General features: G+C 52.8%; 2 protein-coding genes across 2 annotated transcripts; one reads left to right on the top strand and one right to left on the bottom strand.

Moving 5' to 3' along the window:
- Positions 1–75: 75 nt before the first annotated feature.
- CCS (copper chaperone for superoxide dismutase) lies at positions 76–12,535 on the bottom strand. Its single transcript, XM_057729411.1, has 8 exons — positions 12,395–12,535; positions 12,010–12,082; positions 5,585–5,722; positions 5,201–5,378; positions 4,594–4,654; positions 644–721; positions 469–572; positions 76–386 (listed from the first exon to the last, which is right to left on the bottom strand). The coding sequence occupies exons 1-8, from the start codon at positions 12,431–12,433 to the stop codon at positions 233–235; spliced, it is 825 nt and encodes a 274-aa protein (XP_057585394.1). The 5' UTR covers positions 12,434–12,535; the 3' UTR covers positions 76–232.
- Positions 12,536–12,674: 139 nt separating this feature from the next.
- On the top strand, positions 12,675–15,371 carry CCDC87 (coiled-coil domain containing 87). Its single transcript, XM_057727180.1, has one exon. The coding sequence runs from the start codon at positions 12,675–12,677 to the stop codon at positions 15,249–15,251; it is 2,577 nt and encodes an 858-aa protein (XP_057583163.1). The 3' UTR covers positions 15,252–15,371.
- Positions 15,372–15,710: the final 339 nt, after the last annotated feature.

Below are 15,710 nucleotides of genomic sequence, written 5' to 3'. Positions count from 1 at the left end.
AGGACAGATGCAGAGGGACTGTGTTTACTAAGCCCATTAAAGGACACGGGGACATGGACAAAACACAAAGTTCCATATGAAAATAAAACTTTAATTTGCCAAGGGAAGATCACAGCAGCCCCTCCACACCCCGCACACTAGTCTTCCTAGGACTGGGTGAGCAGGACCTCCTTCTGGAAGTGGACGGCGCTCAGCAGAGAGGACAGTGACCGACCCAAGGTCAAGGTCCTGCTCAGAGGTGGGCGGGGGGCTGGGTGGGTTGCTTTCGCCCTTCACCAGCAATGGGCCGGTCTCGCTCCTCCCATATGGTAAGGCCATCACAGGAGCAGATCTGCTTGGGGTTCTGGAAAAGGCCAGCGGAGCGTGCGATGATGCCACAGGCCAACCTGAGGAAGAGCGTGGGGTCAGATGAGCACCTGTGTGGCCCCTCCCGGTCTCCGCGTCCACCGCGGGCAGAGCACGGCTCACCTTTCTCCCGAGTTCCCTGTGATCTTGGACAAGGGATGGCTGCCGCGGCCCAGGTCGTCTTCTCCCTCATCAATAACCAGGCTTCGACCAATCACATCACACACCTTTGAGGGGAGACAATGACCTCAGACAGTGGACCTGTTAGGGAAAGTCCCCACCTTCTTCTCCACCTCACCTTCAGCCTCTCATCCTCTATTCTGAAGATGGCTCGGCCATCAGCATCCGCATGGATGTTCCCCAGGTCCCCGCGGTGCTGCAATGAGAGCCGGGGGGAAAGGGACATGTGGGACACGGCTGCTAACTTCTGGCTTCCCAGTATCCGGTCCCCTTCCTCAAAGTACCAGTTCCTCCTATGGGTCCAGTCTGGTAGGGTGAAGGGATGGCCCAGGACACCAGGAAAGCAACTGGACTCTCTCTCCCTGGAACTAAAATCCTAGGCACAATGACAGCACACTGAAAATGGCCAGTGACTCCCTTCCTCAGAAGTCATGCCACTATACCAGGTTACTTCTCCTACAAGGCTGCTGCCCAGTCTGCATCCCGGCCTCAGAATCTAGCCCAGCTCCTGCTTCTTTCCAAGCCCAGTGCTCCAGCCTCCTGATGACTCTGTGAGCCCCTGGTAGTCTGCACTTCCCCTGGGCTTAAGTTGGCCAAGCTTGGCTTCTTGACCATCAGAGGCAGCCAGCATCCCTTCCCTGATGTCCAGCCTCCAGGAAGAGAAGAAACACAGGGGCAAAGGGTGTCTCCTGCCCCCAAGACCTGGCTCTGCCCACCTTTTCCCTTGAAGGTAATAAAAATGCCCTAGGACTTCCCTGGTGGTCCAGTGGCTAAGACTCCGCGCTCCCAATGCAGGGGGCCCAGGTTCGATCCCTGGTCAGGGAACTAGAACCCACACGCCACAACTAAAGATCCTGCACACTGCAATGAGGATCCCGTGTGCCGCAACTAAGACCCAGCGCAGCCAAATAAATAAATAAATATTTTTTAAAAAATGTCCTCACACAGCTACCGAGCTCCGCCTGCATCAGACACCCTCTGCCAGGCAGGGTGGGGGGTGAGGGTGCACGTGTGGCCAACCTCCCTCAGGGGGTTCGGAGCACAGCGGGGAGCCAGACACAGAAGAGACTTAGTGACTACAGCACAGAGGGTTAGCGCAACAGTCAGTGTGTTTCCTGGTGACAAGACCCTACTGGTGAGTCACAGAGACACGTGTGTGTCTGTGCAAATAAACTGCCCCCAACCTGACACTTTAGACGGAAGTAAGAGCCTGGGCCAACGAGGGCTGGTACACATGGCCTTGCTGCAACGCGGGGTCACAAAGCATGTCACCGTGTAATGGGGTTGACGAGCCAGAAGAGCCACTTCTGCTTTATCTTGTTGTCCTTTGGGACATCTGATGTGTACACTTGGCACTTTTTGTTGCTCCAGGTGTTGGGGCCTTTCGTGGCAGGAAGATGAAGGAGGGGGAGGCGTTTCTAGGACTGGGCGGAGGGAGCGAGCAGCCTGGTGTGTGGCTCAGAGGGGTGACTGGGCAGCAGGGGGTCTGGACACCCAATCTTTCTAGTCCCTCCCCTGCACACGGGTGGGTGGAACTGGGCCAGGTGGCAATGAATGTCACCAAGCAGCCATGCAGGATCTGTACCCTCGGGTACTGGGGCGCCAAGAAAGGTTTCAGGCAGGGGTGTGACATGGTACTCCACGCTTTGGAGCAAGTCATCTAATACAGCGCGTGAAGGGAAAGGACTGCAGGGGGAAGGAGAGAGAAGGGAGGGAAGCTTACAAACCAGTTAGGAGACATGCAAAGGGACAACAAGGCTTGGATGTAAATCCCTGCACTGACTTCACTTCCGTGTGGGCAAAACCGGACGCTGAAATCCAAAAGGAATGTGCCAGTCATCACGGCGGCCTGGACACGCAGCTCTTGCCCAACTCTTCCTTCATCTATACCAAGGGCTTGGGTACTAAAGAGCAGCTTCAGCCCCTTCATATGCCCTGCTCCGAGAGGCGCCCAGGCCAAGGCACAAGGTCGCAAGGGGGTCTCTTGCCCTTCAGAAAGTCCACTTCCTAAGAGGCACAGAGCTGCCAGTTCCCAGACCTCCTTCTTGCCAGTTCAAGTCTCCAGGGCTTTGTCTACGGGGCATCCCCTGCTGTGCCTCCATTCCCACTCTCCCTTCTTCACCTGCCTGATTCCTGCTCAGCACCTTTTAAGGCTCAATGAGGAAGAGAGCCCCTAACATGCACCCCGTGTGCTCCACGACTGAGTGTGGGCTGGACCTGGCGTCATCTCCAAGCTTAGGTTACAAAAGGAGCGTGGCTTTGGTCTCAGATGACTTCTCTCTCACTCACGTGCTCTGAGGGCAGCCAGCTGCTGTGTTGTGCGCTGCCCTAGGGAGAGGCCCACGTGGCAAAGGACTGATGTCTCTGGCCAACAGCCAGGGAGGCCCTGCCAACAGCAACGTGAGCGAGTGTGGAGGCGAGTCCTCCCCACATCGAGCCTTGAGACACCCTAAGCCAGAGGCCCCTGGCTAAGCTGCGCCCAGATTCCTGCCCCAGAGAAACTGTGAGATGACAAATGCCTGTTGCTTTAAACCCCTAAGTTTGGGAGTTCCCTGGCAATCCAGTGGTTAGGGCTCGGTGCTTTCACTGCTGTGGGCCCAGGTTCAATCCCTGGTCAGGGAACTAAGAACCTGCAAGCCATGCAGCAAGGCCAAAACAAAAAACCAAACCAAACCAAAAACCCTAAGTTTGGAGTAATTTGACTCTCAGCAATAGATAACTGACACAAGTAGGACGCTATGCGATGGACCCAACAGAAAGGCTTCCCCCGCTCCCCAGGGGGCGGGGGGCGAGGAATAAAAACTTTGACAGAGCCGTCAAAAGTCCAAAAAAATCACTTACATGAATAAAGGTACACACACCATGTTTTCATTTGTTTGCCCTCGTACGGAATCCCCGAGGAGGGGAGCACACGGCACCGCAGGTGGAGGAGGCGGAGTGAGGTGCTTGCGGACAGGGCATTAGGAACATCCCATCACTGAGAGAGGAGGCGGTCCTCCTGGGACTACACCCAGGACACCGTTTCAGCTTGGTGTTAACATGTCTTTAACGCCTGACATTCACGAATCACTTTGACAAAGATAAAGCAGGCTGCAGTCCCTAGCAGGAGTCTAAGGACACTTTTTAGGTTTGCACTGATTTATTTTCACAATGATCCTCCTCTTGGGGGCTAGAAGTACTGATTTCCCATTTTCTGTGGCAATATCAAGCTTCTTGTTAAAAATAAATCTACCTTAATTACACGAATGATGCCTTCAAAATAATGGTGGAGAAGGGCCAGGGGTATAGATGAAACAGGACTGGCCACGAGTGGTAACTATTAAAGCTGGGTGACAGGGACATGGGGGTTTGAGACACTAGTTTCTCCACTTTAGAACATTTGAAACCTTCTGTGATACATTAAAATGTTAAAAATAACTAAATTTACCGAAGTCGATTTAAATCAAAACATTGAGTAACAGAAGAAGCAGTACTCAGATAAGGCAAAAATCATTAAAGCAGCATGTGACTCGCTGCCAATGGGGAAATAGTTCTCTGGTGTAAGATGAAACTCTGGGGCCAGAAGCTGCAGTGTCAGGGAAGGCCTTTTTTTTTTTGGTCACACCACGTGACACAGGGAACTTCCCCAACTGGGGATCGAACCTGTGTCCCCTGCAGTGAAAGCGCCGAATCTTAACCACTGGACCGCCAGGGCAGCTCTGGGACGGCCTTTTAAGTTTGGGTAAAACCTTGAACTTCCACACCATCACTTTCCCCAGGACGCTTTCTCCCACTGCCTGTGCCCCTGGGGCGGGTCAGGAGCTTGCTCTGGGCGTCCAGGGCCTCCCGGAGGCTCCTGCAAGGATTCTCACTGCACTGCAACCACGGAGTTCTCAGTGTCCCCTCTACCAGATGTGAGTCTTAGGGGGCAGGTCTTGAACACAGAAAGTGTCAATAAATGTTTCTAAATGGAACAAATTACAGTGAGGGGAAAGACCCCACCAAAAAGGAATCACACTCTTAGGCCCCAAGAACTGCCTGCCTCTGAGATCTTCTTGGGGTCTCTCTTAGCCCAAGATGAACACTTACCCGGTCAGAGTCCTGGGGGCCCCCGTGGGACATCCCGTCAGGGTTAAAGTGGTCCCCACAGCTAAGAAGGAAAAATAGAAGGTGAGCAGTGAAACAGCAGCTCACAGGCCAGGTGATCCATCCTCTTACTTTCACTACATTTGTTTCATTAATTCATTTGCTCATCCACTCATTCGACAAACAGGCCAGGCTCTGGGCTGAGGGACCTGCCCTCCATAAGCTTCCAGATGAGTAAACAACTAATCGCATGGCAGCACAACAAACACCACAACACGGAGACCTGACCCTCCCGTGTCCAGGAGTCACTTTCCATCACCTTTCATCTTGGAGGCAGTAAGGTGGCTATGAGTAGGAGCGTCAAGGTCAGATTTTAGTTCAAACCCCCACTCTACCATTTACATGCTCTAGGGCCTTTGACAAGTCACTTAACCTCTTTGAGCCTCAGTTTCCTCATCTGTAGACTGGGCCTGTGTGTATATGCATCCCAGGGTAACTTGTGAGGACCAAATGTGGAAGTGTGCGTAAAAAGCTGAGTACAGCCCCCTGCACGTAGTAGGTGCACAACTGGGGCACTGAGGATGCTACAGGGAGGTTACAGAGAACTCACCTGTTGCAGTTCCTCGTGAGGTCCCCAAACTGATGGACATGTAGTCCATGCAGCCCAGGCTCCAGGCCATCAATGGTCCCCTCGATGAGGCAGCGCTCAGGGGTCAGCTGTAGGAAGCGCACCACTCCTTGCACAGGGCCAGGCCCCCCAAGAATGGCCACTGCTGCCCCCAGATTCTCTGTAAGGTATTAGACACAGGGCTGGCTCGCCACCTCACCCAGGCCCACCCGTTTATCAGCTTGGAAAGAGCATGGAGAGAGCCCCACATAACTTCCACATGGTCCCCAAAGCCACTCCAACCCAAAGCCCCCAAATCCTATGGTTAGAGCTGTACCAGACCTAGGCCACCTCCCTCCCAGAAAGGCCAAGGCCAAGGTTACTCACGCAACAGGCCACTGCCCATGCCCTTGAGTACTGCCTGCCTCCCAGTGCCTTCTAGAAGGGCCTGCACCTCCTGGCTGGGCAAGGTGGTCTGCACCAGGACCATCTGGTTCTTCAACTGCACCTCCACACTCTGGACACCTGGGAGAAGACAGGGGGTAGAGGGCAGCAGAGGGCTGGCACCCCTGTGCTGGGAGCAGAGAAGAGAGAAACAGAGGGCGATTCCCCATCCCCACCTTCACCACCTTCTCATGGCCGGAGGCGAGCTCTGAAGCTGCCTTCTAGCTGTGTAAGGCCCTTAACCTCTCTGAGTTTGCTTTTTTATGAATAAAGTGTGGAAAATGCCACCTTGCCTCCAGGACTGTTGTGAGTCCACATTTCGTGCCAGGCATTATTTATAACTTTTGAAACATAGATAATTCTTTTAAAAATATTTGAGCACAACATTGTTAATCAACTACACTTCAATTTTTAAAAATTAAACGATAACAAAAAAGTTTGTATAAAAATGGGCTATCAATAGCCACGTTGTTTATGATAGTCAGGTGAAAACAACCCAAAAGCCCATCAAATGATGAATGGATAAACAAAATGTGTACCTACACAATGGAATGCTATTCAGCCATAAAAAGGAATGAGACACTGATACTACTACAATGTGGATGAACCTTGAAAACATTATGTTACGTGAAAGCCAGTCACAAAGACTACATGCTGGATGATGTCATTCTGGATGAAATACCCAGAATAGGTAAATCTATAGAGACAGAAAGTAGATTAGGGGGTCGGGGAATAGGTGGGTGATAGCTGAAGGGTACAACCTCTTCATGAGGTGATGAAATAGAAAACTGATACTGGTAATGGTTGCATAACTCTGGGAATATACTAAAAACCACTGAATTGTATACTTTAATGGATGAATTTTATTATGATCTATGAATTATATTTCAATAAAGCTGGCACACATGAAAAAGAGGGGGGTTGTCACCATCCTCATGAAAGCTAACATTTACTGAGTATGCACTGTGGGCTTTTTCGTACTTTACCTGTATTAACGCAAGTAACCCTGTGAGTTGGGCACTATTAGCCCCACTTTACAGGTAAGAAAACTGAGGCACAGAGTAATTAAGCACCGTAGTAAACAGTGGGACTGGAACTCACTCCAGGCAGTCTAGTTCCAGAACCCGAGCACTTCACCTGAACAATGCTCACCCTGAGAAGCGCTCCAGCCTCCAGGCTGGCTTGTGGCCCCCTCCTCCACCTTCCTGTGGCAGCTCCCACTTCCCCCATGTAACTCATGCTGCACTGATTACAATCCTCTGTGTAGGCAGGAACGCTGTGTGGTCCACAAGGGTCAGGTTCAAAAGCCAGAGTGTCTCAACTACCCTCCAAGTCCCTGAAATCACCCTGGTGTGTACACAGCCCGTGGGGTGACTCTGACACATGCTCAGCTTTGAGGGCCATGGAGCCAACTCAAAGAAGGACGAGAAGAGGCTTCTCTTCTATTACTCAGGGCTCATAAACTTTTTCAGAGAACTCTTGAATCCTGAGCCAGAGCACAGGGGATAGGTGGGAACTCTGAGTGCTGATCTCACCTGCAGAGCTCACAACCATTCTGCTCTGATTTTATGAAGTGTGTTTGTTGCTCTGGGGGTACAGCCCACAGGAGCCGTGAGCCCTGGGCAGCCCAGAAGACACAGATTAAATGAGGTATTTCCCTCTACTGAGCCAGTGCTGAAGGCTGCACTGACTGCTTGCGTTCCCTTCATCCTTGGTTTGCTCCCCCCACCCCACCCCGCCCTGTACTCTTTCAACAAATGTGTACTGAGCCCGGAGGAGGCCAGGGTCAGGGAAAACACTGGTCCTAGTCGGCAGGGAGCTGGCGGGCTGCAGGAGAATCCAGGCTACACCTGCATTAACCATCAGGCAGAGAAGGGACTCAATCCCTGAGGCAGAGATAGGGAAGCTCAGCTGTTCAGGTTCCTTCCAACTCAAGGCAAAACAGGGGAAATGGTGCTGGGAGGAGGCAGCGCTGAAAGGCAGGACTATTTGGCCTGTGGTTACAAAAGGTCCCCTGGGCTTGCTTCTACAGATCCCCTGTGGCATTGGTGACACCGCTGGGGGAGGGGCCGAATTTGTAAACAGGAATCAGACAGACACACCCATCTCCTTCCCAGCGAGTACAGGGCAATTCTGCGACAAGGAAACCCTCCAAATAAACCAACTGCCTGTCGCTTCACACAGCATCTCATCCTGGGCCACCTGGCGTGAAGCTTTGGAGCTGGGTCCACCCTGATGCCAAGGGCGCGTAGGGAGGATGGCAGGGAACTCCTGTGGCCTGAATCTACAGGGAACGCCAAGAGCTGTGTGCTCACCTTTATACACATCAGGACGGTGATACTGTCCTCCTCCAGCGAGTGAAGAAATGAGGCTGGAAGGGTGACACAACTCGCTTGAGATCGCAAAGCTCAGAAGGCAGCTTGTCCAACCCCAAAGCTGATGCTTGGTCCCCTCGCCCCACAGGAATTAGGATTGGGCCCAAAAGGACTGATTGTCTGAGGCTCCCAGGGCTCAAGTAAGCATTCAGTGCAAGGGATTCCCTTGCATATTCATTCATTTAACAAATGTACTCTACGCATCTATCATGCACCCCCTTCCGGGCAGTAGGGATGCAGCAGGGAACAAGTCAGGTGATGTCTCTGCCCCCTAAAGCAGCGTGTGTTCCACTGCAGGAATATGGATATCAAATACACGCACGGGGAGATTCAGAGAGTGTCAAGCGTGATCAATGAAACAGGTATTAGGGAACAACTGGGGGGTGAGCCACTTAGGCTGGTCAAGGAAGGTCTCTCTGAGCCTTTAAGCAAAGGCCTGAATGTAGTCAGGGAAGAGCATTCCAGCAGAGGGTACAGTTTGGGCAAAGACCCTGAGGCAGGAACAACACCTAAGTGTTCGAAGAAGAGAAAGGCCAGAGTGGCTGGAGCTGGAGTAAACAGAATAATAAGACAGGAAGTTGTAAGTGGAGACCAATCAAACAAAACCCTGCAGGCAACAGGAAAGAATCTGGAATTTCATTTTAATGCAAGGAGAGGCCATCGAGCACAGTGGTTGAGGGTATGGACTCTGGAGGTGAAATTCTGAGTCTGCCACAAACTAGCTGTGTGGACTTAGACAACTTACTCAACCTTTCTGTTGAGTTTTCTTTTCCGTTTCTTCATCTGCAAATGGAGATAATAAAGCGACCTACTTCAGAGGGCTATTGAAGGCCTAAATGAGTTACCTCACACATAGCATTTAGCACAGTGCCTGGTCTACGGGAAGCTCTTAAATGTTATTACTTTTAGAGGATTTCAAGCAGAGCAGTGACAACATCTGATGTATGATTTAAAAAAATCATTCTTCGGAATTCCCTGGTGGTCCATTGGTTAGGACTCCATGCTTTCACTGCCAAGGGTGCAGCTTCGACCAGGGGATTGGGGAACTAAGATCCTAAAAGACATGTGGTGCAGCCAAAAATAATAATAATAAAATAATTTTTTAAAAAATTTAAAAAATCACTCTGGCTTTTATGTGAAGAAGCTACTGGAAAGGGCAACAAAGAGCCCAAAGATGAGGTTCTCACGTGGGTCATGGAGAGGTGAGGTGGCTTGGATTGGTGTGAAGCCCAAAGTATGAGAAAAGAGAGTTTTAGACAGCAGACAAGACTTTGTGATGGACTGGCTTTGGCCTAGGTAGGTTCCTGCTCTGGGGTCTCCTAAGAAGAGCTGCTTCTCTGCACCAAAAGTGGGAGGACCTCAGTGGGAAGCTCCTTGTGACTATACACTTTCTGAACTCTTCACCTGAGTCTGAACCACGAAGGCTGGCTCCCCAGCTAGGCAGCAGTTTGGTTTGGCTGGTGCAGAGTGTGGCCAGGCCAGTACCTGTTTAGCTCAGGGCCCAGAGAGGGAGAAAAGAAAAGGTCATAGGGGACTCTAGGGTGGGTGATAAGGGTTCAAGGAAGGGAGCCTTGGGCTGGGAGGTCCTCCCACTTACCCCTAGGAGGAGGGCAGAGCCTTCTTCCCCAAAGCCCAGGCCTTCTGGAGAGGGCAAATCAACCAATCAATCTCTCTTCTCTCTTCCCCCTCTATGCATTCTGGGAAGTCAGCCCATGAGAAAGCCAAGCTGATTCCAGTTACCCAGATCAGAAAACGTAGTCACCAGAAGTCTTTCTCTGGTGTCTAAGAAACCTGCTGAGGGCTAAAAACTGCCCTATGTCCAACAGAAGTCCAGCTGTCTGCTCTCCCAGCAAGAATGTTTCACAGGAGGTAGAGAGTCCAACAGCCTTGGAAAGCTTTGGTCAGAACACTCCACTCTCAGTGGAATGGCTCAGTTTTCTCAGACCCTCATGCCTCATCCCCAAACACACAATCAAAGCAAACCCAGGTTTAAGATCTGTCCCCTCTGCTAACGTGGCACTGAGAGCCGGTGCAGAACACCCTGGGGGCTGAGGGCAGGTGCTGCTGGGCCACTACGCAACAGCCCCACCCTTCTCTCCATGCGTAAATTCATGGGCAAACAGGAAGGCTAACAACAGAAAATGGTGTCGGAACAGTGGGAATTAACAATTTTGCAAAGGAAGCTTTAGGAGACGTTGTTTACTGTAGTCTGCCTGAAGTTGGGACAAAAGTGAACAAATGAGAGGGGTTTGGTGCTTTGGAAAGTGTGACAGCTGCTAGTGAACTCTAGTCTCCTCTATCAGGAGAAGTAACTGAAATGAATGAAGTTCTTGCAGAAAATCCAGAACTTGTCAACAAATGCTGTCATGGTTGGCTGATCAAGAGGACATTCAGTAACCCTTCAGAACTAGATGAACTAATGGGTGAAGAAGTGTATGAGAAATACATAAAATCTACTGAGGAGTGAAAATGGAACCCCTCAATAAGCCAATTTGAACAACTTATAAAAAAAAAAAAAGATCAGGGACTTCCCTGGCGGTCCAGTGGTTAAGACTCTGAGCTTCCACTGCAGGGGGCACAGGTTCAATCCCTGGTGGGGGAATTAAGATCCCATATGCCGTGCGGCGTGGCCAAAAAAAAAATCTGTCCCCTCATGCCTCTGCCCAACCAGCTTATGACATATAAGCCCTTCCTCTCATAATTCCTAAGATTTAGTGGGCTCTCACGACATGCCAAAGACCTTTTTAAAGTGCTTTTACATGTATTAACTAATTTACTCTTCACAACAATCCTCTGGTGTAGCTTACATTCTCTTGCCCACTTAAACACTAAAGAAACAGAGGCACAAAAAGTTACATGCACGAGGTCTTTGTGCCATTAAGTGGCAAAGGGGGGATTTGAACCCAAACAGTCTGACTCTAGAGCACATACCCCTAACACCTAGGTCACACTGATGCCTTATACAGAGCCTAGTGCCACCAATGTCCCAGTTTCAGAACCCATCACATCACAGCTCCTCCAAGAACTGCTCTTCCCAGCACAATGCTTGCGTGCTTCTCTTACCTGAGGGTAGAGGCTGTGCCTGAGACACTCATGAACCCTTCTCCCTAAAAAGCCCCCAGTGATTGGTCTAGATCTGCTGAATGACTGGATAAACATTTAACAGAATTAAAGGCAGGCAGTTCCCAGGGCCATGCTAGTGGCTCTTCCTTCTCAGATCTTTCTGATTGTGCCAGGCCACCTGCACACCAACTAGCTGGCTTTTAAGAATCAGGGCCGTCTAGAATGGAACATGGTCAAGGCTGCTGTTTGCTTTGTCAAGATTATGCTGTTTCCAGGCCTTCCCTGGTGTCCGTCTGACAATGCAGGGGACACGGGTTAGAGCCCTGATCTGGGAAGATCCCACATGCCTCAGAGTAACTAAGCCCCTGAGCCACAACTACTGAGTCTGCGCTCAAGAACCCGAGAGCCACAACTATTGAGCCCACATGCCACAACTAGTGAAGCCCGTGCGCCTAGAGCCTGTGCTCCGCAACAAGAGAAGCCACTATAATGAGAAGCCCGTGCACCACAACGAAGAGTAGTCCCGGCTCTCTGCAACTAGAGAAAGCCCGCATGCAGCAACGAAGACCCACACAGCCAATAAATAAATTAATTAATTAAAAAAAAAAGATTATGCTGTTTCTCAAGCAAGAACTGCCTGTCTTCCAGGGAACACCCCCTTTAGGGGTGGCTCCCCTCTGCCTACCTCCTCACTCTCCAGGCACTCTAAGGGCTGGCAGTTAGAGCCAGTAGAAGAATCTGGCAGGGCTGGCCTGAGACCTGCACTCTAGACCCCGCCTCCGGGTCTCTGTGTGACTCTGAGAACATTCCTTTCTCTCTCCAGGTCTCAATTTCTGCATCTGTAAGTGGGAGTAGGGTTGGTCTGAGAGATTTGCCTGCCCCTCTCAGGGGCCTCCGGACTCCGCGCGTAGAAGTTTATCTGGTTCTTACCTGCTATCCCTTGGAGGGACGTGCGCACCGCGTCCACGCAGCCCTGACAGGTCATCTGCACCGCGAACTCCAACTGCAAGGAAGGGCCGATGAGAGCTGGGGAACCTTCTGCGCGACCCTGTTTCAATACCTCCCCTGTGACCACCCCCAAAGGCCTGGAGTAACGCCCCCACGTGACCCCTCCTCAAGCGCCTTCTCCATTATCACTCACGACCATTCCAGGGGCAACGCCCCCCAACATCAACGCCAAAGGCCCCGCTACTCTCACATTCCAGCCCGGGGCCCCAGGTTTCAACCCAGGTGTCCGCTCCCTCCAGTTAACGATCACCCCAGAGGCCGAGGCCCTCTGCCCTCCGAGGCTCCCACACGAGGCCTCGACCCTCACCGTGCAGGCAGTCCCGCCGTCCCCCGAGTCCAATGCCATCCTGGACCCCGTCACCGCCGGAGGACCCGAACTGCCCAGGTCCTGCAGCGCCAAACCCCTGCAGCGCCGCGAAGAGGCGGAGCCCCGGAGAGCACGCCTTGCCCCGCTTCTCGGTGCGCGCGCACGCAACGCTCCGCTCCTCCCCCCACGTCCTCGCGGTGGCGGGCAAGGGCCGCGCAAGCGCACTCGGGCCATCCGGCCCCTTGTTGCCTTAGTAACGGCCGGCGCCGCCTGCTTTAAGATGGAGGGGTCTACGCAGGAGTCCGAGTTCCAGCGGTTTTACCACTGGTTGCTGCGTCCACTGTCGCTTTTCCCCCGCAGGACGACGCGCACAGACTCGCAGAAGCGCCTCCCGCAGGAGGTGCCGATGCTGCTGCCCCTACCGGTCTCACGGCTGACGGTGGCGTCGCTCTGCCGCCAGGTAGCCGAGCGGCTGGCCAACAGCGGGCTGGAGGCGCGCGCGCCTCGCAAGGTGAGACTCCGTTTCACCCAGGTCATCCTGGACGAGCTAAAGTGCAGCTGGCAGGAGCCCCCCGCCGAACCTGGTCTGAGCCACTTGAACAATCAGAGGCTGCGGAAGCGGCTCCTGGTCTACGTGCTGCTCAGCAGCCAGCAGCTCTTCGTACGCTACCTGCACCTTCAGAAGATCATGTCGACCCCCACAGCTGTCTTCACTGAATCAGCCACGCTCACCCGCTTGGCCGCCAGCCTCGCCAGGGACTGCGCCGTCTTCCTCACCAGCCCCGAGGTCTACCGTGGCCTGTTCGCTGACTTCCGCGCCCTGCTGAAGGAAGAGCAGGCCCAAGTGTGCGTGCCCAGACTGCGTCCCATCGGCCCCAGTGGGGCTTTCAGGCTCTGCTCTATCCCATGGCATCACAGCGCTGGCGTCGACCAGGTGCCGTATTTCAACCTCAGCCTGAACTACCTCATCCAGCTCAGCCGCCCGCGAGACCTTGTCAGTGAGCCTGAAGCGGATCCAGTAAAGGAATTGAAGGCCATTCCCCAGCTGAAGAAGAAGAAGCCTCTCCGCTGGCTGTCCTCCATGCAAAAGAGGAAAGAAAGCAACTTCAGTTCACAGATTGCGTCGCTGCCTGGGTCCTCTGTGGCTCCCCCAACCCAGGCTCCCCCCACCTCCCACTTGCCCCTCTCCCAGCTCCAGAGGGGCCAGTCCATGCCCTCTCTGCGTGAGGGCTGGAAGCTGGCAGATGAGTTGGGCCTTCCTCCACTCCCTCCTCGCCCCTTAACGCCGCTGGTCTTGGTTGCAGAGAGCAAACCAGAGCTGGCAGGGGACACGGTGGCTGAGGACCTGAAGCAGATGGTGAAGAACTTGCAGTTGGGGTGGTCTCACTACTCACCGCTGGACTCAGGCCTGCCCCCACTCCTGGGGGCCCTGACCTACCGCCCAACTGCAACACATCATGTGGAAGAGCTGCAGAGAATGTTGAAGGGCCTCGAGGAGAAGGAAGCCTCGGAGCAGTGGGGCCTCCAGTCCCCCAGATCCCCTCCACTTGAACCACAGCCAGTGACTGTGACCTTGAAGCTAAGAAATCAGGTGGTCCAGGCAGCTGCTGTACAAGTCTCAGCGAGAAACTTTTTGGATTCCTTCCACGTTGAGGGGGCTGGAGTCCTATACAACCACCTGGCTGGTGAACTGGAACCCAAACTTATCGAGCAAATGGATATTGACCGCTCTTTTGGCAGTAGCATCAGGGAGGTCTACAAGGAGCTGATGAGCTGTGTCTCTAAGGACCATTTCTCTTTTGACCAGGGGCCCCTGGTTGAACCTGCAGCTGATATAGACTGGTCAGCCTTCCTATCCTCAGCCTTTCTACATCAAGAAAAACAGCATCGTATCATCAACACCAAGCTGGCTGGACTTTATTCCCAGAGAGCTAACACTTTACAGTCCAACACTGATAAGATGTCCTCCCTCACATCACTCCAAGCAAGTAAAAGCTTGGAGAGGTGGTCAAACAAGGCCTCATGGCTGAACTGGTGGAAAACCACTTTGTCTGTGGGCGACTACTTCAACTACCTCACCACCCAGGAGACAGATTTCCTCCATGTCATCTTCCAGATGTATGAAGAGGAGGTTCCTGTGGACATCACGGCCCCTGTCAGAGAGTCCATGAAGATTGAGCACCCTCCTCCCTTGCTAGAGGACGACGAACCAGACTTTGTGCCAGGAGAGTGGGATTGGGACACTGTGCTGGAGCACAGGCTGGGGACTAAGAAGAACAGTCTCTTGGAAGACTCTCACAAAATCCTTAGCCTGCAGAAGCGTCTGGAGCGGCTGTGGTCCATGCTTGAGGTCCCCAACAAGGACCGGCTGGACATGGCCATCAAGTACAGCTCCAACACCCGCCTGAGGCAGCTGCCGTCACTGGTGGGTGCCTGGGAGCGGGCCTTGCAGCCCATTCAGCTGCGGGAAATATTGCTGGGGAAGCTGGAGTGGTTTGAGCGACAGGCCTCTGACCCTAACCGCTTCTTCCAAAAGACCGACATGTGCCTGAGTCGCTTCCTGGAGGAGAATCAGATCCGCAGCCATCTCCACAGGAGGCTCAGTCTAGTGGAGGCTCCTTTGGTTCCCCTCCTGGAGGAGATCGAGTTAGTCTTTGGTGAGCCAGTGACCTTCAAGGGGCGGCGCTACCTGGACAAGATGAAGCATGACAAAGTGGAGATGCTCTACTGGCTGCAGCAGCAGCGGCGGGTCCGCCACCTGGTCCGGGCCAAGAGGGCCTCCCAGCAGTCAACCCTTTCCAGGAAGCTCAGCAGCCAGCCTTTAATAGCCCCTGGGAATACTCCCATTACTCGTTGACCAGGCCAGGTGCTCTCAGGTCCCTCTCTCACCCCCATACACCCAGCAGCTCATCCAGACCTCCTGATTGCTTTGAGAGAAGAAATATCTGGGAGTGCAGAGTTCAGGAAAGCCTTGCTTCCAACTACCCAGGGACTGAAATTAACACTTTATTTTGGCCATGAAGTTCTCATGAAAGAATCCTCAAGCCCAGCAGTCCCATTTCTGTCAAGCCATGCACAGTACAGCCAAAATCTCCTATATCAGGAGAACTGAGACCATCTCTTGGAGTTCATGGGAAATGTCAGACAGATGGAAACCATCCCCTACGGAACACCTCAGCATAGCATTTCTATCACGATCCATTAGATTGGCTGATCAGAACCCCAGGCCAAGAGACTCCATGGCATAATGGCTACGAGCTAGTGCTCTGGAGTTAGTAGATGTGGGTTTAAATCCTGACTGTGTCACCTTGGGCAC

This window comes from Hippopotamus amphibius, chromosome 3 (genome assembly GCF_030028045.1).
Source record: "Hippopotamus amphibius kiboko isolate mHipAmp2 chromosome 3, mHipAmp2.hap2, whole genome shotgun sequence".
Classification (NCBI taxonomy): Eukaryota; Metazoa; Chordata; class Mammalia; order Artiodactyla; family Hippopotamidae; genus Hippopotamus; species Hippopotamus amphibius.
This window is presented reverse-complemented; position numbering and strand designations above follow the sequence as displayed.